This window comes from Staurois parvus, unplaced genomic scaffold (assembly GCF_062004578.1).
Source record: "Staurois parvus isolate SC_StPar_1 unplaced genomic scaffold, SC_StPar_1.0 ptg000336l, whole genome shotgun sequence".
NCBI lineage: Eukaryota > Metazoa > Chordata > Amphibia > Anura > Ranidae > Staurois > Staurois parvus.
Genome location: NW_028318132.1, coordinates 4,507,280 through 4,534,846, shown reverse-complemented (window position 1 = coordinate 4,534,846; position 27,567 = coordinate 4,507,280). Strand labels below are relative to the sequence as shown.

The 27,567-nt window shown below is 42.5% G+C and overlaps 1 protein-coding gene across 2 annotated transcripts in view; it reads right to left on the bottom strand.

The window, feature by feature from the left end:
* MYO18B (myosin XVIIIB) overlaps positions 1–27,567 on the bottom strand; it is an 810,748-nt gene that overhangs the window by 10,015 nt on the left and 773,166 nt on the right. For both annotated transcript variants that reach the window (XM_089684120.1, XM_089684121.1), the window contains exon 42: positions 22,367–22,531. In XM_089684120.1, coding sequence (XP_089540246.1) covers positions 22,367–22,531 — 165 coding nt within the window. The remainder of the gene's footprint in view (positions 1–22,366; positions 22,532–27,567) is intronic.

The window sequence follows — 27,567 nt, the reverse complement described above, 5'->3', positions numbered from 1 at the left end:
CCTCTACCTTCTTTACTCTAGCAATCATAAGTATATCCTACTGTTTTACAATATAAATCTATATTTTCTCTGAACTGGTTATATTGGGAAGAATTAATTATAATGGTCCGGCTTGGGCCGATGTACATATATTCATGTGCCATATCTATGGGATCTTCCTAAAAGCCGAAAATCACTGTAGTAGGCACTGATACTACAGTGATTGCCACTGGCTTCTGGTTCCTGTACCATTTGGCTGCCCTGCTTCTTACTGAATATGGGAGGTCACCCACTTGGCATAGGCACCATTCAGAGAACACTTTGTATTTTCTCAATGAATGCAAAGTGTTCTCTGACTGGATGAGGTAGAGATCATGACATCACCACCCCACCTCTCTAGTTCATCCATTCAGAGAGTGCTTTGCATTAAATAATAAAATGCAAATTTTTCTCTGAATAGCGCCTCTGCCAAGCCAGTGACATCCTGCGTTCAATCAATGCAGGGCAATGCAGGGCAGCAGTTTGGCACGGAACCCAGAAGCTAGTGGAGATCATTGTAGGCCTGTTGCCTACTATATTGATTTACAGCATCCAGGGGGATCCCGCAGATTTGGCATACACATACTTACACTGGTCCAAGCTGTAACTATGTAAAAATTGCCATACCTAAACTAAAGTTTTAAATTAGGTCTTCTGCGCTGACAAAGTGAACTGAATGCTAGAAAACTTTTGTATTGTATTGCCCCTTACTCACCTATACCTCAGAAGCAATTCATGCATTTCTATAAAAATACAATTACAGATATTTGACACTGGCTTTAATGGACTTTAGTGGACTTGGCTCTGCCTTTACTTGGGAAGGATTGATCCAATTCATCATTTGTTTTATGTCAGATGACAACAGACACAGACACCAATAAGATCATTGCTACGTTTCTTTCTGCTGTTTACCATTGTACAGTTTATGACATAGCTTGGAGGCATCCAAACAGCCATAAGCTTTATCTTCAATTAAATGTGATGGAGCTATAACACAAACTGTGTACAATATTACCAGTACAATCAGTGTCTTCTCCTAGGAACTAAAAGCTTTTTGTAGATGTTATATGCAATTCATTCTCACTATCAGTGACCAAATTTCCTGATAACCAGGCTACTAGTTGATATGTTGGCAAAAGATTTTACAATGCCAATTGCTATCATTCATCTTCATTATAGGGTGTTTGCAGCCATATTGGATGTAGGTTAGCTGATCTTAGAAGTAGTGACTTCTTTTTATAGAACTACATAAAATGTATTACCTAGATTCAAGACTGCTGGAGACTCTATTAGGTGTCATTACTTGTAATGAGAATATATCTCCAGCCTTAGAAGCTGCAAACAGCTAGAGCAGAAGAAAAAATGCTCTCCAATGACTTACACCCTAGTATAAGTCTAAATTGGTGTTGACACTTTCCGTGCAGCATAATATACCATGATGATAAGTTGTGTTAATCATACACTGTTAAGGTGTTGACTGTTACTTTTGAAATTTTGGAATCCTCCCAGTGAAAGATCCAGAGTGAAGATTATACATGAATCACTATTTAGAGGTTTACAGATCAGTAAAAAATGTTTACAGAAAAATGGTTTAAATCTGTCTTCAAAATGTGAATGAAATGCTCATGGAGAGCGAAAATTTTAGTATGGACAACACATAATACATGCAACAAATGTCCTTCTGGAACCTTTATCTTTGTGCAGCTTAGTCTAAATAAGATGTGACAATTATGTTAATGAATCAGATCACGGTGGGTGAAGAGAAACCATTTAGATATATTATCTACCCCTATCATCATTGGTATTTCAAATTATTAATAAGCTACATTGAATATTGAATACTGTTTTTACGTTTTTTTAACCCTTTTTTGGTTCAGTGGGGACTGAAAATGCTGTAAGAAGCATTTGTCTTAAATCATCTCCAGATATTTTCTGCTAGGGCTGCATATGCAAAAAAATGCTTTACAATCTGCAAGCAAAATTAAGTCGATGTGTGACAATCAGCCAAGAAGGGCATGCTGGAATCCAGACATTTTCATGGAAAAAGAAGGCGAATTTGCCAGCTGGATCTTTGTTTGAAGGAGAGATACAGCATAAGCTGATCAAGGAACATAAAAAAAGTTTGCTTCCATGTGGATTTTCAAGAAAGCGTAATCTGGCTTACCTTTACCATGCACAACAATGATGCATATTTGGCTGGGCATAAAATAAATTTTGAACTAGATCCGTTTTCTAATACAAATGCATCTAAGAAGAAATGGTCCAGAGCAATAAATGTGTTCAGTGTTTGAAGACTGTGAAAACATGAGTGATTGTGGTTTTAAAAAAGATAAAGCTCCATTTAATCTTTGGCTGATGCTTGCCTTGGGACAGTTCTTGATGGGCTGCTACTGCCAAACATTGCCGTGTGAACATTTTATTGTTGCATATTGCATGTCTAAAGTACTCTGCTTTGAAGACTTATCTTTTGGTTTACCTTCAGTGATATGTTATCAGACTTATATTTATTGATGGCTGTTTTAACAAAAGTTACTATGTATTCATGAGGGCAAGTTGAAGTTGTACTATGTAAATGAAAAACAAAGTTATTCTGTAAATGCAAAGCACACATTTATTGAGAGTTAAAGTGCATCTGTGACCAAAAAGTTTCCAATAATGAAGATTAGCCATGAGCAGAGTAGTACAGTATCTCACTATTGATGCTTCTTTTATGTAAATCCATAACTTCTATTTGCTGAATTCTTTTAGCGCTATTTACATATAGCAATTGACAGTAAACATTGAAGCTGGATGCCAAGCTGGGAGTGGAGCACATGACCTCTCCTACTATCTAATGAAGTCTGCACTTTCCCTTTCATCTTTACTGTCAGTAATGTAATGTGACTGGGAGGAGAAAACCTTCAAGGTCTTGAAAGTTCTCTTCTACACCAAGGAGGTAAACAACAGTGCTATTGCTGCTGTTGGAAAGCTAGAGTTTAGCTTTAATGATTTCTGTAAGAACACATAACTCAACTGAAGGGTACGTTTTTCATGTTTGCCCCAAGTTCCACTTTAATTATTATTATTATACAGGATTTATATTGCGCCAACAGTTTACTCAGCGCTTTACAATTTTATTATTATTATTATAATACAGTATTTATATAGCGCCAAAGGGTTTGCTCAGCGCTGTACAATAGCAAGGGGGACAGAACATGAGACAAGACAGTAACAATACAATACACGAGGGGATCGAGGGCCCTGCTCTTTCAAGCTTACAATCTAGGAGGGAGGGGAAAGTGGTACAGGAGGAAGTGGCTGTGGGGGATGGAGTGGTGGGAGAAGTGGAGGAGATCATTTGTTAGGTGAGGGTGGGGTAGGCGTCCCTGAAGAGATGGGTTTTCAGGGTGCGCCTGAAGGTGAGGAGGGTAGGTGACAGTCTGATGGATTGGGGTAGGGAGTTCCAGAGGATGGGGGAAGTCCTGGAGAAGTCCTGCAGTCGGACGTGGGAGGAGGAGACCAGGGAGCTAGAGAGTAGGAGGTCCTGTGAGGAGCGAAGGGCACGGGTAGGGTGGTATTTGGGTATCAGGTCAGTTAGGTAGTTTGGGGCAGCGTTGTGAATGGCTTTGTAGGTCAGAGTTAGTAATTTGAATTTGATGCGTTGGGCAATCGGGAGCCAGTGAAGGGATAGGCAGAGGGGGGTGACAGATGTGGAGCGGTTGGTGAGGTGGATGAGTCTCGCCGCTGAGTTCAGGATAGACTGGAGTGGGGATAGCGTTTGTTTGGGTAGGCCAGTGAGAAGGGAGTTGCAGTAGTCCAGGCGTGAGGATGAGGGAGTGTGCGAGTTGTTTAGTAGTGTCTGGGGTGAGGAATGTACGTATCTTGGAGATGTTGCTGAAGTGGAGCCTGCATGACTTTGATAGTGATTGGACATGAGGTTGGAAGGAAAAGTTTGAGTCCAGGGTGACACCCAGGACTTTGGCGTGTGGGGTGGGAATGATGGTGGCGTTGCTAGTAGTGATGGAGAGGATGGGGGGTGGGGCGTGGGCTGGGGGGAAAACCAGGAGCTCGGTTTTGGACAGGTTTAACTAGAGGAAATGGAGCGACATCCAGTCTGATATGTCCTTCAGGAGGTGGGCGATGCCGGCGGAGAGTGAGGGGGTGAGGTGGGGGGAGCAGAAGTAAATTTCTGTGTCGTCGGCATAGAGGTGATAATTGAAGCTGTGGGAGTGTATTAGTTTGCCAAGGGAGGAGGTATAGATGGAGAAGAGGAGGGGTCAGAGGACAGAGCCTTGGGGGACTCCAACAGAGAGGGGGAGAGAGGGGGAGGTGGCAGTGTTTTAGGTGATGCTGAAGGAGCGTTGGGATAGGTAGGAGGAGAACCAGGAGAGAGCAGCGTCCCTGATGCCAAGGGAGTGCAGTTTAGAACGGAGGAGGGGGTGGTCAACTGTGTCAAAGGCCGCGGAGAGGTCAAGGAGCAGGAGGACTGAGTAATGGCTATTAGCTTTGGTAGTTAGCAGGTCAATATAATATAACAATATAATGGGAGACAATACCGCAACAATACAGTTCAATACAAGAGGGTTAGGAGGGCTAATAACTACATATATCTATTTATGTGATTATCATGGCTAAGCATTTCTGTATTGCTTCACCTGAACTATTCCATTAATGGAAATTACTGTTTCATTTAGTTTCTTTATTCTGTGAGCATAACAGTCTCCCCTATGTATGTGAGACGGGGCTAAGGCTTATTTAGGAGCTTACGGAGGACATGAGGCTGCATTTGTCATGCTGGTTCTGAGTGGAAATAACTTGTGAAGTTTCAGCTTAGATACTTTTCTGCTCAGGGCATCATTAGGCATTTGTCAACAAAGACTTAAAGTCTGTTCGGGGAAATTGCATTTCAAGCCTCACATATCATTCTACCTGAGAAATAACTCATGTTTTTTTCTTGATTTCTTGGCGAAGGATAGATATTTATGGTGATTTCCCAGCAATAAAAATGAAAGCCATCCATGAATACATGCAGCGTTTTGTTCACCTTTCATTGATTTTTAGATGTGCAATATGTATTCAAGGGAAGCAATACATATACTAACCAAGGGCAATGCACGATGGGGCCACTAAATTAATTCTCTGCCTGTATGCCATAGTAGAATTTAATGGTTACTAAAGAAACAACATGAGGGGAGTAGGAAGATAATGAGCTCCTCCTGCCATGTATGTACTTCTATCATCAGTGCTTCATGCTTCTAAGATTGTTATTGCAAGTTATTATAGCAGTGCTTCTGTAAGTAAAAAAGAGAGCTGTGTATTTTATTTTGAAGGCTGGCAGATAGTTTTTATACAGTAGGTACACACCATCAAAAAGGGACATTTCAGTTTTGGGGAGGTGTGAGTATATTGAATCACATTCTGACTTCCTTAAAATCTCAAGGGCTATAGTAGTTATGTCTCTATGCCCAGGTTTCCAAGCCCACACAGCTACTATTTCTGATCTTTATCTATATCCTTTGGAATAGCCCCAGAACTAACACCAAGCCTAGAAATAGGGCATATCAGTGAAATGGTAACATTAGCTTACCTGATTTAAAGCAACTCACCTTATAGTATATACTAGGCTAGGTTTTATTTGATTGCACTTATCAAGGACTAAACAGATGTACCAGTTTGTTTTCGGCCTTGGGGATTTTACTTTTTTTGTTTCTAGGTTCATGAGAGGTAACTTTTTTGTTGTTAAAACATAAAATTGTTTTTAATAGGTAGCTGTAATCCACCAGGAAATTGGGCCTTGAGCCTTAAAACTGAACTCCAGGTATGGATTTTAGTACATACTGTAGTTACATTGGTCCACCTTGAACCAAGGTAAGTATGCATATTCTATGTGAAACCTGTGGGACTGCACAGAATCACTGTAGTACTTGCAGCTACATCATGGATCACTGTGGTCTTTCATGCCCTGTTCCGAGCAGCTGCCCTTCTGCAGAGTAACAACTGGGGGTCACTCATTTTGCACGGGTGCCATTCACAGAATGCCTGGCATTTTTCTCAATTAATGCATGGCATTCTCTGATTGGATGAAGTGTAGAGGCAGTGGTGATGCCACAATCTCCACCTTGTCCAATCAGAGAACACCGTGTATTCACTTAGAAAAATGCAAGGTTTTCTGTGCGAGGTGACCATGCTGAATGAGCGACACCCTGTTTTTACTATGCAGCAGGGCAGTTGCTTAGCACAGCAACAACTACTGCAGTGATTCTCCACTTCCATGGTGGTGCCAGAGGTATGGCATATGCATGCTTACATTAATCAAAGCTGAGCTATGCAATAATTTCCAGGAACCTGGAGTTCAGCTTCAAAAGATTGTAATGGTCGCTATACAGTTAGCCCTTATAGGTTGATAAGTATATATTGTACATAGGTAGGTCAAAAAAATAAACAAATAGAAAAAAAAAAATTCTTGGTGTAATTGAATGCCAAAATCACAGAATAAAATTGAGGGGTTTACAATCGCTCCAGGTGGGATATTTAGAATTAGAGGTTGTTTAGATATAGTATACTGCACACACAAACTTAAGTATATGAACATAATCTTTGCTGAGATTATATTGAATTTGTTAATGTTTTACTGTATATACTGAGTATATGCCACCATAAAGTACATCATAACACCCTTGTATTATCATTACAACTATGGGGGAAGATTCAATCATCTGTGTTAACCAATCATTACTGGTATTGCCCATTGATATTTCTAGCCCAAGAATGTCCTCATATAGATATGTGCATTTAGCAATCATGTTTATTTTAACTGCACTGCCCTGTAATGTTTAATGTCCATTCCATTCATCTATTCAAAAGCTTTTGATTAACATTTAAGTATAGGTCCAATGCATTTGTTTGCTGTCTATATAGTACTAAATAAGTAACTAATAAGCCAAGCACAAAAAAAAAGCTTTTTATTGATGTAAGCAATTCACTGTTTTAACCACAACTGTATCTTTCTACTAAGTGTACTTATAGTTGCATAAAGCCTAAATTCAGCCAAATAATTTGATCAAATGAGGTACATTTTCTGTCATGTTTTAATTAATATATATATGAACCCAATGGAACACTGGCCATTTCCTATCCTTGGGACACCAAGACAAGAAATGTCACTAGAACAGAAAGACAAGGACAGCAGTAAGAACAATATCTAAAGTTCTAACTGTCCATCAAAAATGTGCGTTTTAATCTATGTCCTAAAAACCAAGTGTTTTTAAAGGAAGACCTCAGTCCTGAATAAAGTTCCATTCTTCTCTTGCTCTACTCAAGACATGCCAAGCATTTTATTGCTATTGATATGTGCTTATCACTGAGTAATTCCAATTGATGAGCACATTCCTATACTTGTTTTGTTTGGAACCTTCTGGTTTGCTTAACTGGCATACTACCTACTGTTTTTTTTTAATCTGCTATTATCTGGCTGATGTCTGGAGGCTTGGAAGGGTGAAACATGTTGGACTTCCAAACACAGCCAATGGATCCTAATGGTTTTCACCATCCTTCACTGGCAAACATGTTTGGCATTTGACTAAATGTGGCATGCCCTTTTCAAATGAGTCTAAACAAAAGCAAGTCAGAAGCAAAATCAGGAGCACTGAGTCTTCACCAGAGCCGAGGATGGTATAGAGGAACTCCCAGGATGGAGCTATGGATATGCACTATGGACAGCCTAGTGAGCAGGATTAATACAGTATAATACCAATTTGGTAGACAGAACCATATTCAGCAGAGGGCACAGGTCCATCAGCAGCAGAAGTTACAACACAGAAGCAAGGCACAAGGGAAAAAGGCAGGACTATAGTCACAACAAGTCCAAATATCAACAAAGGACAAGCCAGTATGGAGCCAAATCAGTAACTAAAAGCAGAGTTAAAGCTGATCTCCAGCTTTTAATGAAGCTCAGAAAGTTTGTTTGGACTAGCTTATTCCGAAGAAACTATTTGAACTTCCTTAAAAGCTGTACATTACTTTTAAAGATAAGCAAAGTTCAAGTAAATGAAAGACATTGAATATAAAGCAGAAACAAATCATCATTAATGTTGCCAGATCAGAACACAGGTCAGTTAGGATAATTAGGATAATAAATGTTGCCTGGTTTTCAGGCTTACCCTCTTGCTTCCATACTTCTTACTCGACCAATACCAATAGAAAGAGAAAAATATTATCTTCTAAATACTGGCTTTGGTTCAGTGTATTGAGGAAAGTGGTCGGTATAACAGCTAGGCAACTAGCATTTTCTCTCATGAACATTGCATCTTTTTAGAACATATAGCTCCTAAACTAAACAATATCTAAGCCTTGTGGGGTGCAATTTAAAAAAAATGTCAGAAGTATATATTACATTTATTTTCTGTTTATGTGAGGAGTTAGACCATAGAGAGCCATATGACAGCAAAGAAAAAAGTGATTTGTGGCAACAAAAATTGTAAATCCAGCCTTGGCTGTTGTCGTTTAAATAATGCAATATTTTCTGCCTCTGCTGGACATTTGATTGTGAAATATGCTAACGTGGCTTGTTCAGCAGTCCCCAGCTTTGACAGATTACTAGCTAAGTAAAAGGCCTTCATAGCCTGCTATCTCTGTGGATGGACTATATAAGTATACAAAGAGAAAGCAAGCTACTCTGTCCCTGTCTGATGTCTCTGGTGACATCCAGTTATACATTTTAAAGCATATCCAGAATTATGTTCGACTTTCCTTTTTCCTATTTATTTATGGGTTTTGCACTGAATGTAACAGCACAATACCAACAATCTGAAATGCAACTAAAGATAATAATCTTGTAAACATAGACTCTGAGTTTGACTCATAATAAATCTACTTATTAAATTCATTTTACATGGGTTTCAAGTAGACTGTTCACATCTACCCTCTCTATGTGAAGAAAAATGTGTCACAAATGCTCTGCTACAATTGTTTTCTTGCAGCCAGTCCAGTAAACTTAAAAGACTTAACAAATGAGACAGATGATAGAAAGATAGGGTATGATAGATAGATAGATAGATAGATAGATAGATAGATAGATAGATAGATAGATAGATAAATAGATAGATAGATCAAACCCTTCTGACACACTGTTTTTGTGGTTTTTCAAATGTTACTAGCAGCACTGTATAAATACAATTTCAATTCTTGCTAACACACTTCAGATGAGGGCATAGGTCTTTGTGCATGCATATTTTTTTGGACTGGATATCAAGTCTATTTTATGTAAAATTTAAACTGAGGCTGTTGCTAACTATGAAACTGCAATACACAAACGTCTTGTCTCTGTGGTTCCGTGTTATAGAATGGTTTTATCAGCAGCATCAATGCAAGAGTAGGAGCTGACAGATTTCTTTTAAAAGCTTGTGATCAAGCAGTTTTTTTCTTTTAGAACACAGTTACTGGGCTTCTTCAATTATTAGTCTCTTCTGCATCTAGGAATTTAGGGTGCATATAAAAACTTTTTTTTGGTTTTTGATATCGCATTTAAGAATTAGAATGCCTGTTAGGTTTTTATTGCTGTTTGTGTCCCAATTGGTAAGATTAATCCTTTATTTTTATATTTATATTTCTTGCCTATGCGTTCATACTGCATTTAACGGTTAAGTTCACCTTTGGGAACATGTTACATGTTACACCCATTTTAGCATGTTCCCGATCCTGTAGCTGCCACTTGCTGCCCCCCCCCTATCTCTTACAGACGTACAGGAGGAAAGTTCCCTGTACAAGCTATCACTTTTCAAAAACATTGTGGCCACGCAGGGCCCTGCCCACATGGCCCCGTCAGTCATTCACAGTCCTCTGTGAATGAATGGACTACAGGTCCTGACAGCCTTAGTAGCTCTCGGGTTGTAGTCCTCAATTAACTACCACAGCACTGTGAGCACTATGGTAATTCATTGATTCCTCCTTTCACAAGTATCAGTTTACTAGTACGGGATGTACAAGCAAGCAGATACATTGACAATCTGCAGAAGACCTGCATAACATCAGCAGTCTGCTGATCACTGGTGTAATGCTTTAGAGTCTCCTAACACAAAAAATAATAAATGCACATTTTTTTACCTGCAAAAAAATGTGCATTTTTTTTTTTTTGTGTAAAGGTGAACTTATCCTTTAAAAATGCATTTAACAGTATCTGGTGTAAAAAAAAAAGGCCTTAACTAGTTGATCCAAACACTTGCCAAAAACACTTATAACAGTTTATTCTGGGAAAAAATATTTTCTGTCTGTCAATCAGACAGGGTTAACATTCCAACATAATTTTATATAAATATTAGTATGTAAAACTGATGTACTTCCATTTGTTAAAAATTTCATTAGAAGAATTGCACAAAAACATATCAATTGATTTTTTTTTACTAGGGGGGCAATTTTTTATAGTATTTTTACTGATGCATTTCTGTTTCTGTTTTTGGGCTTAATGAGTAGTGACTGGATATATGCAAATATATAACACCTAAAATGTATATTTTTACAAATGAAAGTGATGATTTTCGTGTTATTTACAAATGTTACACAAAAATGTGCTTTAAAAGTGCAAATTAGCTAAATAAAGATATCACAATTTGGCTCCGTGTAGTAAATTCTGCTGCAGTCAAGAATATGCAAGGGTGGTATTAAATAGCAACCTGTCCTAAATAAGTGAATGTCATTTTCTATACCTCTCTTGCCACAGACATGACACTTTCTTTGGCAGTAATTTCTAGAAAGTGTTGAAATTGAGCCAGGTGTTGTTGCTTTACAAATCGTCTCTTGCCTTCAGTTTTAAGAGAGAATGAAAAGCCAAAGTAGAATAAAAGAAGATACTTAGCTATCCTTTTATTTAAAAAGAGAGTGAGACTCCCATCTGCCTGTTTGTAAAATACATGCCAACTGTATGTTGTGATCTGAAACAGGTAAATAGATATTTTCTGTACTATAAATATGTTTTCTTTGTTGTCTGCTATGATTGTAGAACCTGATCAAACAGGTCAATGCCTGTACTAGTTATAATAGATTATGCAAATAGTATGCAAATTGGATTTTAATATGTATTAAGCAACCTGATTTAAACAGGTATAGTAAGAGGCAAATGTGTGCTAACTAAGTCCCTGTTTTTAAACGCATGTTTCTAGATAGGTTAATTTGGTCTTTGATAGTTGGCCAACTGGCTGGCAGATTGAACTGGCTTTTCTTATCCCCCTCTGTTGATAAGTTATACATATCATGTTCCTTGCCGACAATAGCCATGATTAGACTGGGGTAGGCTGGCAAGTTGAACTGGATAGTTCTATTTTTTGAATCTTTCAGATAGTGACGCCCTCCATGTTCACTGTTTAAAAAGCCAGTTAAAGACCTGGGCAGATGATCAGTTTTTTGTATAGTAAGGGGCTTTACCTGGGAGACACAGTCTGTTCTGCTTCCTCAATCTAAGTACCTTAAGTGTGATCTCTATAACAGATCCAGTTGTGGTGAGGTAGATTAACACACAGTCTCGATAGCTTGGCAGCCAATGACTGACTGTTTGGGTTGGTAAATGATCTTGGACTTATCATCTTGTTACCTTTTACTTCTGTTAGGCATTTTGGATATAATTCTGTGCCCTTCCTACAGTAATCCTTGCTGTTTTTCTATTAATTGCTGTTTTAGCAGGTGGACCAGACTGTGTATAACTTTCTGTGCTCTCAGTGTCACCATTGACATGATTGTTAAAAATGCCATCTCCAGCTGACATTACATTTTTATTGGTATTAGAGACAAAAAAAGTAAATTGTAAAACCAATTAAGACGTTCTAGTATAAAATGGTTCTGGGACTCACTGAAAATACAAAATTTTTCCCTTTATAGCAGCATCATAACCCCAGCACAATTTTCTACTAGCATCTAGCTCAGATATGGGACTTCTAAGTTTGCAGTGGACACCTGCAAATATCTCTGCCAAGACTGTCCATAGCTTGTGTGGATAATTAAGCAATCAGCTGGCTCAATCTATGTAATAAATTAGCTTGGCAAAAGAGTAAATTAGCTTATATCTAGCAACCAATTGCCAATATCAAAAACTTAAAGAATAAAAAACAAAACAGTAAATTACACTTACTTTGTCCTACCAATGAATCAACTGATCGGTAATAAATTGTGCTACCTTCATATTTAGTAACAGAATCAAAGTTTCAATATTAGCAATCAGTTAAAAAAGTAAATTTTGGATTCAGTTTTGGATTTTTGAGCATTTTGGATTTCATGGCAAAGCTTCAATATTACATTTATTTTTTTTTATTTACTTTTGGCACAATAGTATTTTTCTCCTGTCGTGATAGGTTTGGGAGTTACTGTAGGTTAATTTTACAGCTACATTCAGGTTAACCACTTCAAGTCCGGACACTTTCACCCCCTTCCTTTCCAGGCCAATTTTCAGCTTTCTGTGCTACCACAGTTTGAATGACAATTGCGCGGTCATGCAACACTGTACCCATGTGAATTTTTTAGCATTTTTTTGAGACAGCTAAAACTTTATTTTGGTGGTATTTATTCACCACTGGGATTTTTATTTTTTTGCTATATAAATGAAAAAGTCTAAACATTTTGAAAAAAAAGTGGGGTTTTTTTGCCAATAAATAATCTTTCTTCATAAATCTTGGCCAAAATGTATTCAGCTATCTTTTTAGTAAAAAAAAAATAAGCCAAGTTAGTTTATAACCAAAAATTATAATTTAAAAAAATTTAAATTTTTATTTTATTCTTTATATTATTATTTATGGGTTTTTTTTGTTTTTTTTAACATACTGTCACCCTAGCAGTACAGTGTCACCATAGTGACACTGTACTACTTGTGGGGGGTGATGGAGATTTTTTTTTCTTTTTTTACACTGATTGCTTTTACACCCATAAAGGCTGTAAAAGCAATAATTTCTCCTTCTCTCTGGCTGCATTCTTGCAGCCATTGAGAAATACTGTGCGAGCTGTGATTTGTCACAGTGTAAGGGAATCCCAGTGAGACGTCTTGCAAATAGAAATGCGCATGATGAGTGATCGGTTGTGCGCATGCGCACGGAAATGCGCGATCGCGCACACGCACGGCGAAGATTGGCGCCAGATGAACTATTTAAAAGGTGCCTCTGCCTGTGCTGAGTGGTGACTGGTCTTCAGCTGTTCCCTGTTTCCTGCTCGTTCCTGTGTGATTTCCTTGTTGCTGACCCGGCTTGTTACTGACCTGACTCTGATTACTCTCCTGCTGTCAGGGCAGGAGCTGAGGAACGGACAGGCAGGCCTAACAATGTAACGCACTGGCTGACGACAACCACCACCCACAGACCGAAGTCCCTCAGGGCGCGGAGTCTAAGTCCCAGGCTGCCCTTCACCAGGGCCCCTGATGGTGGGGATGGACTTGACGCAGCCAGGAACCAGGTCGCGGCCCCCGAGACACCTCAGCTGCGGTAATGGCCGCCGCCAATGGCGTGTAGCTGGTGGAAGAGACAAAAGAGTAGTCAGACAAGCCGGGGTCAACAACAACAGGACAGAACAGTACAGGACAGCAGACGAGAATCACAGGTCACGAGCCGGGTTCAGCAACAGAGGGTCAGATCAAAGGAGAATACAAAGAATAGTCAAGACAAGCCGAATCAGATACCAGGAGAGTCACGAGAGTCAGAACAGAGTAACAGCAACAACAAGACACAAGACACAAGTGCAAAGAGCATGTGCGGGCCACAGGCTTATATGTCATCAGCCACACCCCTCTGGAGGATGGACCACAGAAACCTGAAGGCATAAAAGGGCTCCCATCATGCACAGCAGAATCCAAGATGGACACCAGCACATGAAGTAACATAACCACAGGGAAAAGGTAGGACCTTGACAGTACCTCCCCCTCAAGGGCCCCTCCCCCTCCGCGGCTCAACAAAAGGTTTCTGAGGAAAGCGGGTATGAAAAGCGCGGAGGAGGGCAGGAGCATGGACATCCGCGGAAGGAACCCAGGAACGCTCCTCGGGACCATAACCGCGCCAATGAACCAGGAACTGTAATTGACCGCGCACCAATCGAGAGTCCAGGATCCGGCTCACCTCATACTCCTCATGACCGTCAACCCGGACAGGACGGGGCCGAGGAAGAGAGGTAGTGAAGCGATTGCAGATCAGAGGTTTCAACAGGGAAACATGAAAGATATTGGAGATCCGCATCCCAGACGGAAGGGCAAGTGCATAGGCCACCGGATTCACTTTGCGGAGAATGCGGAAAGGACCGACAAAACGGGGAGCCAGTTTGGGTGTGGGCACCCGAAGATTGAGGTTGCGAGTAGACAACCACACCCGATCGCCGACCTGGTATGAAGGAGCGGGCAACCGTCTGCGATCAGCCTGGAACTTCTGGCGCTGAGCTGAGTCCCTCAAGGCCCTCTGGATCTGCCCCCAAGAAGAACGCAGGGCAGCAAGATGGTTCTCCACAGCCGGAATGTCCTGTGGTGAGAACCTCTCAGGTAATACCGCGGGTTGAAACCCATAGTTGGCCATGAAGGGAGACATCCCGGTGGAGGAGTTGACCGCCGAGTTCCTGGCAAACTCTGCCCACGGCAGGAGATCGGCCCAATCATCCTGATGGTCTGAAATATAACACCGAAGGAATTGTTCTAAGGCCTGATTGGAACGCTCCGCAGCCCCATTGGACTGCGGGTGGTAGGCTGATGAAAAGGAGAGACTAATACCCAACTGGGAGCAGAAGGCACGCCAGAATCTGGACACAAACTGACTCCCGCGGTCTGAGACAATCACCTTAGGTAACCCATGCAGGCGAAAAATCTCCCTGGAAAAGACCGTGGCCAGTTCCTGCGCTGTGGGTAATTTCCTGAGTGGAATGCAATGGCACATCTTGGAAAACCGATCGACGATCATGAGGATGACCGTATGACCCCGAGACACCGGGAGGTCTACAATAAAGTCCATCCCTAGATGTGACCAAGGACGCTCCCCATTGGGAATGGGTTGCAGAAGACCCAAAGGGAGATGCCGTGGAGACTTATTCTGGGCACAGATCGAACATGCCGCTACATAAGAGGCAATGTCGGCACGGAGGGTTGGCCACCAGAATAAGCGAGAGACGACCCAACACAGCTGGTTCTTCCCTGGATGCCCGGCAGTTTTGGCGTTATGGTAGGTACGCAGCAGGCGGGTGCGCAATCCCTCGGGTACGAAACATCTACCCTCCGGCCTCCCGGGAGGAGCATCAGTTTGAGCCGCCAAAATCTGCTCCCCAAGGGGAGAGGTCAGACTGGTGCGAATGGCAGCCAGGATCTGATCTGGAGGTATAAGTGAGATTGGCTCAGAGTCCTCCCTGGACAACTCAGAGTATTGCCGTGATAACGCATCAGCCCTGACATTCTTGGAACCAGGCAAATATGAAACCACATAGTTGAAGCGTGACAAGAACAGAGCCCATCTGGCCTGGCGGGGTGTCAATCTCTTGGCCTCCGAAAGATAAGTCAGGTTCTTGTGATCGGTAAGAATGAGGACCGGAACCGCGGAACCCTCGAGCAGGTGCCTCCATTCCTTGAGAGCCAGAATGATGACCAACAACTCCCGATCTCCAATCTGGTAGTTGCACTCAGCCGAGGAAAGCTTCCTGGAGTAGAACCCGCAGGGAAGTAGGGGTCCATCGGGTGACCGACGCTGAGACAGGAGAGCCCCTACTCCCGTCTCGGAAGCATCAACTTCGAGGACGAAGGGCAACCCAGGATTGGGATGCGAAAGAATCGGAGCCGAAGCAAAGGCAGCTTTCAGAGCCTCGAAAGCTCTGATGGCCTCGGATGGCCACTCGTGAGGGTTACTCCCCTTCTTGGTTAGGTCAGAGAGAGGCTTTGCCAATGTGGAGAAGTTCCTGATGAACTTCCGATAGTAGTTGGCAAAACCCAGAAAGCGCTGAATGGGCCGAAGACCATTGGGACGAGGCCACTGCAGAACTGCCGCAACCTTCTGAGGGTCCATGGAAAATCCCTCCGCGGAAATTATGTAGCCCAAAAAGGCAACCTGGGATCGATGGAACTCGCACTTCTCGAGTTTACAAAAGAGTCCGTTCTCACGCAATCGTTGCAGCACCTGCTTAACATCCTGGACATGGGACTCCATGGAGGTAGAGTAAACCAAGATGTCATCCAGGTAAACCACTACGCATTGCTGCAACAAATCACGAAGGACATCGTTTATGAATTCCTGAAAGACCGCGGGCGCGTTACACAATCCGAAGGGCATCACCAGGTATTCGTAGTGCCCAGTTCTGGTGTTAAACGCGGTCTTCCACTCATCCCCCTGTCTGATCCGTACGAGGTTGTACGCCGCCCTAAGGTCGAGTTTGGTAAAGACCGTTGCTCCCTTAAGGCGGTCGAATAACTCAGAAATCAAAGGAATTGGATATGCATTTTTAATGGTAATCCGATTGAGACCCCTATAATCGATGCAGGGCCTCAATTCCCCACCTTTCTTCTTTACGAAAAAAAACCCCGCTCCTGCTGGGGAAGTAGACTTACGAATGTGCCCCCGGGAAAGCGCATCCACCACGTACTCCTCCATGGCCTTATTCTCCGCAACCGAGAGAGGGTACACCCTGCCACGTGGAGGAGTGGCCCCGGGTTGCAGGGATATGGCGCAGTCGTAAGGACGATGCGGTGGTAAGGTACCAGCGCGTACCTTATCGAACACGTCCCGGTATTCCCCATAGTCGGTGGGCAACGCAGAGTCCGAGGAGGCACACAATACCTTAACCGGCCCCCGGATGCACCCGGCCCCACACTGTGGAGACCATGAGAGAATCTCGGCTGTTTGCCAATTGAAGGTTGGATTGTGCCTCTGGAGCCAGGGATACCCCAAAACCACCGAATAGTGTGGGGAAGAAATCACCTGAAAACAGGCCAACTCCCTGTGAACAGCCCCAATGGCTACCTCTATTGGCAGGGTCTCGTGGGTAACCTGCGGCGGCTGCAGGGGCCTGCCATCTATTGCTTCGAGAACCAATGGGGCAGCACGAGCCTGCAGGGGAATGGAGTGCTGCGCAGCAAACGAGCTGTCCAAGAACAACCCACCGGCCCCAGAGTCTACCAACGCCTGGGCCGTCACCGAGCCCCCTGTCCAAGAAAGGACCACGGTGATCAGTGGCTTATCCTTGCGGAACGCCGGGGACGAGGAAACTCCACCCAAGATCTGTCCCCGACATGATCTCAGGTGCGAGCGTTTCCCGGACGGACCGGACAAGACTGCCGAAAGTGCCCACCGAGGCCACAGTACAGGCAGCGACCCTCCCGACGCCGAGCGGCCCGCTCCCCCTCGGAAAGGCGAGCAAACCCCAGCTGCATGGGTTCCCCACCAGACAAGCTATCCCCAGGAGGCATGGGAGGAGAGGGAGGAACGGGTGGGACAGAAAACGCAGGTGCCAGTCGATTGGAAGGCCTCCGCAGGCGTTCCTTGAGTGAAGGCCTCTCCCTGAGCCTGGTGTCAATCAGGATCAGGAAAGAGATTAGCTCCTCCAACACCACAGGCAGTTCCTTAGCTGCAATCTCGTCCTTCAATGAGTCAGAAAGACCATGGGAAAACGCAGCCACCAGAGCCTCATTGTTCCAACCGACCTCTGCCGCCAGGGTACGAAACTCTATAGCGTACTCGGCCACGGTCCGTGAACCCTGATGCATGGTCATGAGCAGCTTGGCCGCCGAGGCGGAACGAGCCGGTACGTCGAATACCCTACGGAAGGCATCGACAAAACCAGAAAAATCTTGAATCACCGGGTCGTTCCTCTCCCATAAGGGATTTGCCCAGGCCAAGACCTTGTCTGAGAGTAGTGAGATGAGGAACCCCACCTTTGACCTCTCAGACGGAAAGGCGTGGGGTATTAATTCAAAATAAATACCCACCTGGTTGAGGAACCCACGACACTGACTCGGCTCACCCCCAAAGCGCTGTGGAAGAGGGGCTGAACCGGTCATACCTCTGGACACCGCGGGTGCCGCATCAGCCGCGGCGGTAGGCACAGCAAGCGGAACAGCAGCGGAAGCGACCACCGGAGCGACAACCGGCCTAATAACACCAGGAGTAAGGTGCGCGGTGCGTGCAAGCAGAGTTTGCAACGCCTGAGCGAACTGATCCAACAGGTGATCCTGTTGATCGAGTCTGGCGACTAGCATTGGGAGCGAAGGCGTGCCTGCACCGTCAGGGTTCATGGCACTTGTGTAATGTCAGGGCAGGAGCTGAGGAACGGACAGGCAGGCCTAACAATGTAACGCACTGGCTGACGACAACCACCACCCACAGACCGAAGTCCCTCAGGGCGCGGAGTCTAAGTCCCAGGCTGCCCTTCACCAGGGCCCCTGATGGTGGGGATGGACTTGACGCAGCCAGGAACCAGGTCGCGGCCCCCGAGACACCTCAGCTGCGGTAATGGCCGCCGCCAATGGCGTGTAGCTGGTGGAAGAGACAAAAGAGTAGTCAGACAAGCCGGGGTCAACAACAACAGGACAGAACAGTACAGGACAGAAGACGAGAATCACAGGTCACGAGCCGGGTTCAGCAACAGAGGGTCAGATCAAAGGAGAATACAAAGAATAGTCAAGACAAGCCGAATCAGATACCAGGAGAGTCACGAGAGTCAGAACAGAGTAACAGCAACAACAAGACACAAGACACAAGTGCAAAGAGCATGTGCGGGCCACAGGCTTATATGTCATCAGCCACACCCCTCTGGAGGATGGACCACAGAAACCTGAAGGCATAAAAGGGCTCCCATCATGCACAGCAGAATCCAAGATGGACACCAGCACATGAAGTAACATAACCACAGGGAAAAGGTAGGACCTTGACACCTGCTTGATACTTGTTCCCGACTTCAGCTCTGCTCCTGACTTTGGCTTGCTTATGATTTAGTACCTCGCTGTCTGCTCGTTGATGACCTTGGCTATTCCTATGACATTTCTCCTGTCTCCCATCCCAGCTTCCTGTCTTACTCTGGTGCACACCTTGCGACCTACCATACCAGCTCTGCATATCACTACTGTTCCTGAATTGGAGGTTCATCAGTCTTCCAAGGTCTCCAACTGCAAGAGCTGCAAACAACATCTTCTGGCGCTCTTGTCCCCCTGGTCCCTAGACACCCTCTGTTCCACTTCCAGTGGGGTCAGGGCTAGTGACACAAGTGAGGCCAACCTCGTCATTTCAGTCTCCAATCAGGTATGTGACACACAGCTTGTCACATGGTACAAGGCTGTTGTGAATAGCCTTGTACCATGTGACCTCTGTGATCATTCACAAATTTCACAAGTAGTAAGCAATGTTGTCAGGAAGTGACATCTTGCCAATTCACCTGATCACTGATTGGCCAATCACTGATCACATGAATTGGGACCTCCCACAGATGTCCCTCCAGACACAGCGGGCACCGGATTGCGCACAGGCAGTAAACGGCCACCCGCTCCTGCACTGCTCCAGTCTGGCTGTTTATGTAAATGGGCCAGATGGGAAGTGGTTAAAGTGAACTTGTGACCAGACTATGCACATTAAAAAAAATTATATATTTTAAGCAAGCAATTAAAACAAATTATAAAAAGCCCTGATTCATATCTGTGACTTTACATGTCATGGAAAAAAATGATCTTCAAAGTTCACAACAGAGGCACTAAGATCATCCTCTCCATTTTTATGCATGGCAACAGAAACATGGCTTTGAATGGAAACAAACACCAGTTGCTTGCAATCTGTTAGAACCTGACTGGAACCTGGCTGTACAGTCTGTGTTGTTGTCTTAAAAGTGTTACTAAAGTCAAATTTTTTTTAAAATAAAATAGCAAACATGTTATACTCCCCCGCTCTCTGCAATCATATTGTACACAGCAGCCCCGATCCCCCTCTTCTTCTCAGCTCCCCCGCCTGTGATCTTGGCTTCTCCTCTTTTCTGTGTGTCCCCATAGCAAGCCTCTCTCCATAGACTTACACAGCAAGACCCCCCCCCCCACATTTCCTCCATACTGTCTGTGATTGACAACAGCCAATGGCTCCTGCTGCTGCTTGAGTGCTGTGTGAAGGGGAAGAGAGGGGAGAATAGATGCAGCTATGCACAGCACGGGATCTATCTCCCCCCTCTTCCCCTCCACACAGGAGAGATGGAGGACAGAAAAATAGAAAACATTTAGGAATGCATTAAGGTGAAAAACATTTTTAGCTTTAGTTTCACTTTAAGGATAACCGCATTCATAGTACAGAGGTCAGGTATGGCTTGTTCTAATGCTTGTTTCTTGCTTGCTATGAATATATGCAAGTTTTAATGTCTTTAGTCAAGGCACAGGTAAACTTTAAGGTAAGGGTCTGTTAGTGTTGTTTTCTTGACTTTGAAAGACTTGGTTCCAAAACTTGAGCCTAAAGATAGCCTAACGTTTGCGGCTCATTCACATAGGTGCAGAGATCCGTATTGCACGCAAAAGGGCCATGTTTATGCTCCGAGAGTAGGTGTTTTGTACATGTGTTCTATATGTTTAAAAAAAAAATTCAAATATTACTAACCTATATATGAAATTACATAATTACATACAGTATATTACTCTGGTGAATATATTTTATTTAGACTTGATTGAGTGGCTAAGGGCTAAAACCTTTGCTTGACTATTGTTCCAGGATTTTTCTTTTTTCCTGCCCACTCTCTCACAATCTGACACTCTCTCATTCACTAGGGCAGGGGTCTCCAAACTTTGAAGAAAAAAAAGGACCAGTTTACTGTCCTTCAAACTATAGGAGAGCCAGACTGTGGCCAGTGGGAGTAGAAAATGTCTTGGTGTCAGTGGAAATAAACAGTGTCTCATCGTTGGTGTCAGAAGGAGGAATAGTGCTCCATTATTGGTATCAGTGGGAGGAATAATGTATCATTATTGGTGTCAGAGAGAGGAATAGTGCTCCACTATTGGTATCAGTGGGAGGAATAATGTATCATTATTGATATCTGTGGTAGGAATAGTGCCCCATCATTGGTATCAGTGGGAGGGAGAAATAATTTATCATCATTGGTGTCAGTGGGAGGAATAGTGCCCCATCATTGGTGTAAGTGGCAGGAACTATACCCTACTGTTGCCGACAGCGGGGGGAATAATGGTCCAAGGGCCATATAAAAGCAAGCAAAGAGCCACATCCAGCCCCCGGGCCACAGTTTGGAGACCACTGCACTAGGGGTTTAATCCAAAACAGGAAATGATAGAGGTTCTAGTCATGTTCACTCTATTAAATAGTGTTCTTCTTGCTTGTTATGTCTCCAGTGGAGAGTTATCCTTTTCCCCTTTTCCCAGTTGGGGTTTCAGAAGGCAGTAACACCCCAATGATCAAGGCAGTAACACCCCAAAGAATCAAACTTTTACCTCATTCTATCCAAAACAAAAAAATAAATGCCTGGATTTCACCATATCTTACCCTGCCAATGGAATCATTTAAAGGAAGCAATGCAATGCAAACATTTGTGAACAATTTAATGTATTTTAGGCAAAATTATTATTTTAGAAACTAAATTCCCTAGTGGTCACCATGAATGGCTAACAGGGCGACGGCACTGACACAATCTTGGCCCCAGGAAAGGATGCGTCATGTACTGTATGCCTTAAGTAAAAATGTCATACAATTGGACAATTCCATGTAGGCTTTAAATTGATATCCTGGGTTATTGGGTTAACATTTTGATAGCTGCATCCATATTCTCTGCAATTATGACTCAGAAACCTTTTACTTTAAGTGTTCTTCTTTAAACTCATATTTTCAGCACAAAATAGTTAATTGAAAAAAGGAGAAGGCAGCCCATGTGACCAGGGAACAATGGCAGAGTGAAAGCAGTGGGAGCTATTTCTGGCCAGTTATTAGGAACATAATGGGATGTGCAGTTCCCACTAGGACCAGCACTTTATTTCTCACTAAGATTGACAGGTTTTCAAATTTTCTTCACTGGGACTACCATTGATTGGCCTTTAATTCTAACTAATGCCAACCAGGAATGAGGTTTTATAGTAAAATCATTACTGGAAAATTTTCAACCACACTAAAATTGCCAGTATAAACTAAAAGACAAATCTTATATTACCCACTACAGCAACAAGTTATTTGACTACATGTGTCCCACAAAGACCTCAAATATTTTTTATAAATAATTACTACTAGGGAAAACTGGGATGAATATTCACTATTACTGGTATTGGAAACTGTATTTCTAACTAGACACCAGGGCTGGCTTTGCAATGTTCAAATAATCTGTACTCTTATACCTTGTTTACCATTTTGTTGAACTTTACTGATACTTTGCATAATCATTTAGTTACACTTTATTTTCAGAAAGTATATAAACCACAATCTCTTACCGTAAACTATGAACACTCAAATTATCAGATGTTGACTGCCTTGAAAGGCGTCCACACATGCTGCCTCCAGAAGGCGATGCCCAGCTGGCTGATGATCCTACCCAGGATCGAACACTCTCGGTCTCCCCCATACTTGTGAGTGAGCTTATGGTTGACTGGTTATCTCTGAAACAAAGAGATGCCAAGACATGAACATTTATTATGTGACTATAAACAACCACCCATGAGTGATAGCAACTTCCCCCAATGCAGCAAATTAGATGGGTAGATAATAAAACTATGTGTAGAATGTGGAATATATACTCTTGAGTTTTCAATGAAGACTGCAAATTTTGCTGATGAATCCAGTTAACTTCATTAACATGCCTACAATGTTTGTAAAACAAGCAAGCTTACTCCTAGTAGCACTTTAAAATCTTATTACACCACACAGATTTGTAATTAAATGTGTAAATCTGTTCCACTGTCATTGTGATGTATGAATTTCTGCCAAAATGCATAGCCAGATAGGTGACACACTACTGTTTTAAAGTTTAGCTCTGCAGCTTTCTGCACCTGCCCGATTACTGGAGCCAAATAATGTTGGCGATTGACTCTTCAATTAACAGACTGATATTACAGTGGAGTAAGCTGTACCATGAAATATTGTTGTAACCTGTATAGTTATGCAGGGTGGTAGGGGTGTGTGAATCACAAGACTGGATGGATGAATTTGCAAATGCTTTGATAGGTAAAATTGCTTGCACAACTATGTCTTTAATTGTTCTCTGGAGTTCCAAATGCATGATTATTTTTTCTTAAGTACGTACTCTGCAATGTTTGTGTCTCCACTGTGAATGTTATTTCTGATCAACTGAAAGATTTTCTAATTTGGTCCAAAGTTGCTTTGCTTCACTGTTATCACATTCTTAAATAATACATGGCATTAAAGGCTGTGTTTTGCATTTGAAATGTGGCAAAGGCTACCGACAAACACATCTAGCACAAGCTACAATATAGTTACCTATATACATATAAAGTCAAACCAAAATATAAAAACGACTTATCTTAATCCAGGTTTGATTCATTTTACTCCCTGGATTTATGATGCAGGCCTGTTTGGATTCTGCTTGGGTCTGTAATGTGCACAAATTTGGCTAGATTCATCTCTAAAAACAAAAATTTCTTCTGCCGAGACTTAGAGGTGGCTGACCTCATGACATCTCCATCCATGAAAGGTAGTGTGTACCAACAGCATTAAACTTATTCTAACCAGGGGCGGACTGACAACTCATGGGGCCCCCGGGCAATAGGGGATCATGGGGCCCCTGTGTCCTTGCTCAAACCCAAAAAGCCTATGAAAAAGGTACCAGGGGAATCTCATGGGGCCCCCTACTGACCCCGGGCCCTCGGGCAGTGCCCGAGTTTCCAAATGGTCAGTCCGCCCCTGATTCTAACGGTTATTTTTTAAAATAAAATAACAAACATGTCATACTCATCAATGCTTTGGCACAGAGCAGCCACAATCCTTCTCTTCTGGGGTTCCTCACTGGTGCACCTGCCGAGTGCCCCAATAACAACTTTCTTCCTTTGGGGGCACTAGTACATGCTGGCTCCTAAGTCCATTGACACAAAGAGCATGGCTTGGCCCCACCCCCCACTTTCTTCTCACTGGCTGTGATTGACAGCAGCAGGAGACAATTGATCCCACTGCTGCCGCTCTGTTTAATGAGGAGAGAGAGAGAGAGCCTAGAGAGCTGCTGCTCCTGTGCACATCGCTGGATCAAGATCAGGTTTAGGTAAGTATTTAGGGGGTTGGAATGGGAGCTGCATGCAGAAGGTTTTTTTACCTTAATGGATTGCATTACAGTAAAACACCTTCTGCCTTTAGAACCTATTTACCTGCTGGCTGCCCTTCTCTGGGAAAATTCATCAATGCGCCTTGCCTGAAATTTCTGGCATTTGATTACTGAACAGGGATGTTCCTGGCAAGATATACAACATGTTTTTTTCTGGATCATAACATGGCCACATTAACATACAGTAGCTAAGGGTGTATTCATCTCATTATAAGGAGAAAAAAAAATATTATTGTAGCTGCCTCCTTTGTGTGTTATCTTTTGTGGATTCTCTTTATTTCCTTGCTACCTCCTCATCCTCTGGGACTGGTCATTAGACTATACTTTAATAGAGCATGCTGAAGATTGTTCCAGATCCTTCTCCTAAGGAAATGAACATAAAATGGGCAGAGATATTCAAAATATCTATATGTACAGAAATTATGTTGCAAAATCTTAACTGAAAAATAACTTTTCGTGCGCAACTTAAATGATGGTGAATATAATGTTCAGGAAAAATATGCACTGTTTTTATTCTGTTAAAACTTTAGTAAACTAGAGCATTTAAGAAACAAAAATCCCCTGCAAAGCAATGGCATAATGTGCTAAAATGCATTGCATACTGGCACATTATGAGATACTTATCTTTAAAAAATCCTCTGCAAGGCAATAGCAGTGCTGTCACCGCTGACAGGGCTTCTGTCTTCCCATGGTCTCCCTCCACTAGCTCTGGTCCTTTGAATGGCTGAGCTGCAATAATGTCACTCCTGCACATACACATGGAAGTCATGGTTTACTGCACAGAGTTCTGAAGAGACAGCACGGTATGTCTTCCCTTCAGAGCGCACCTCAAGTTTAGAAGATATTCATTGTTCCTAAAGGTAAGCCTTATTATAGGCTTACCTGTAGGTACATGTGCAAAAAGTAGTTTTCTACCACTTTAATGATAATTTTATGATGTAGAGAAGATCAAAAGTTGTGAATTTTAAGGATTGGTGTAAACTGAAAACAATTGAAGTAGTACCCTACAGTTCCTACTTAACAATGTGTCGTCAATAATCTCTACATAAGGATATTGGTACTGTGACGTCCGTTTAGGTAAGTGGGTCCATACTGCTTGCAATTTTGTTTTTGCTTTCCTAAATGTCACCAATAGCAGTTCCCAGCTCCCTATGCTTTTTTTTTTTTTTATTTTTACAATAGCTTACCTATTTAGTTCTGAAAATGGTCAATATGTGGTATCAAGATTCATTCCATCCATTCCATTATTCTATCCGAACCCATAAACTTATGGTTCGATGCTAAGTTTGAATTTTATAGATTTCAAGCAGGATTCTACACAACCTCACAAATTGAATCCAGGCTGGTTTGCTAATCCCTAGTCACCATGGCTTACTGTATAATTGTAAGAAGGGAAGACTGTTTGATGTCACAGTGATATTCGTATGTGCTGAACTGAAAATTCAGTCTGCTATAAAAAGGTGTAAACTTTCTACCATCATCTACATCTCAGAACTGATGATCTTCTTCAGCCTCTATGCAGCCACATCCTGTCAACAAGCATGTGCTCAAGCAGAGGGTGTACAGCATTACTCAGGGCAAGGCGTCTTGAAGGTGACAACTGTGAAACATATCTGTGCATAGAAGACATTGAGGGTCCTCATCACCTACAGTATATGCTCCCTACGGATACTTTTGTAATGACAGCTACTGTACAGAGTCTCGCTTTTGCATGTATATGCAGGCAGAAGATGCGGGAGGCGTCCTTTTTTTTCTAAACATTTGCCATGCCCCTGTTAATGAACCTGAAAGCTGCTACATGGGTTAATAGGAACTTGGTAAGTCCAAGAATTACATATAGAAGGGACTGTGGAAACTGAAGTGAGTTATCAGTGTGAAATGCAACATTTGAAATATGAGGGCAACAGTATTTAATGTTGTGGCCCCATGGGGCAGATAGACCCATCTCTCCCTCTCTCTGTTATATTAGTTTTAAAGTTCCCTTTAAGATGTTTTTGCTGTGTCTGGGGAAAAGTATTGACTCTACTGAACTGTCACCAAAATGAAAATGGCTTACCAATGAATAAACTTCAAAAGGTTTAAATTCTTTTGTGACCTCAGCTTTTCTTCACTTATCTTGTGTCATCAGGATAAACATGCTTACCTTCCATCCCTTATTCTCATTGTTACCTTTATTTGGGGTAATGTTGCCTACAAGGTGGGTGGATAATGTGGCTTATGAACTTTGATACTGGTGAAAATGATTTGGGGGTTCAGCTTTATGGCTAGGCCTTTGGTTTGTGCTTTTAAACACTTTAAAAAAATGTAAATTTTTTTTTTAACAAATATGTTTTATTTAAGCACAATAAAGGACAGTGGCCATTAAATGCCATTTTGGGGTCCGTATGTATTTATTAATTATCCTTTACTGTTAAGGTTACTGATATACTGTATCTACTGTATATTGTGTTGTAGGGAGGTGGTGTGCTGTTCAGTCCCATGGAGTACTGAGCTGTACAGTCAGGAAGACTACAGGGGCAGAAGCACATGTAATTGAGGCAAGTAGACTTGTGGCATTTATGTCTCCAACACATTGCATCTTCAACCAGAGAGGTGATCATCCTTGGAGCAGTGTACTGCCAGTTATGGATTGCTACCTAAGCTACTACCAATAATGTTCTGTTGGTCAGTTTAGGTCTCATTTTGCCATCTGAGGACAGTTTTCTCCAGTAACCCTGTGCCAGCTATAGAATAAGCCTCTGAACCAGTTACTTTGTACCAGTGATATTTGATAAGCTTCTGGTTTTTTTACAGTCATGGGCTCTGCTAAGTTCTGCAGACAGATCTGATCCTAATTAAGGCTGTTTCCTTGAAAGCCCATTTCACCCATGTGATTATATGACTTTATCTGTCCCTCTTGATGGTCATCTCTCATCTAGTGGGTTCTTAGGGTTTACTGATATGAAAAGGACTTGCATGCACAATACTATCACCCAGAAAGCCATAGCACTATGAATGAAACAGACCATAACTATTTCCTTGTCCAGAACACATGAACAGTAAATTTTGTCTGCAAATGTGTCTCTGGCATAGACCACAGAATATACTCTGTGTTTTAATCCTGGGGTTGTTGATGCAGCAATGTGTCAACCTCATTTTTTTTCATAGTTCATTTCTCTTCTGCGCCAAAGAAAATCTGGACAGCAGAGTAAATGGGAAAATAGTTTAGACAGCGTGAGGTATTGATAAAGTTCTGCAGCACGAGCACTGCCTGAAATTGCTCACAGTAACTAGAACTCAAAGCAGATTGTGCAATAAATGAAATTTGACATGCAAACACAGAGCTTTCATTGAACCACTGAGCAATTTATTGAAAATCTTTAA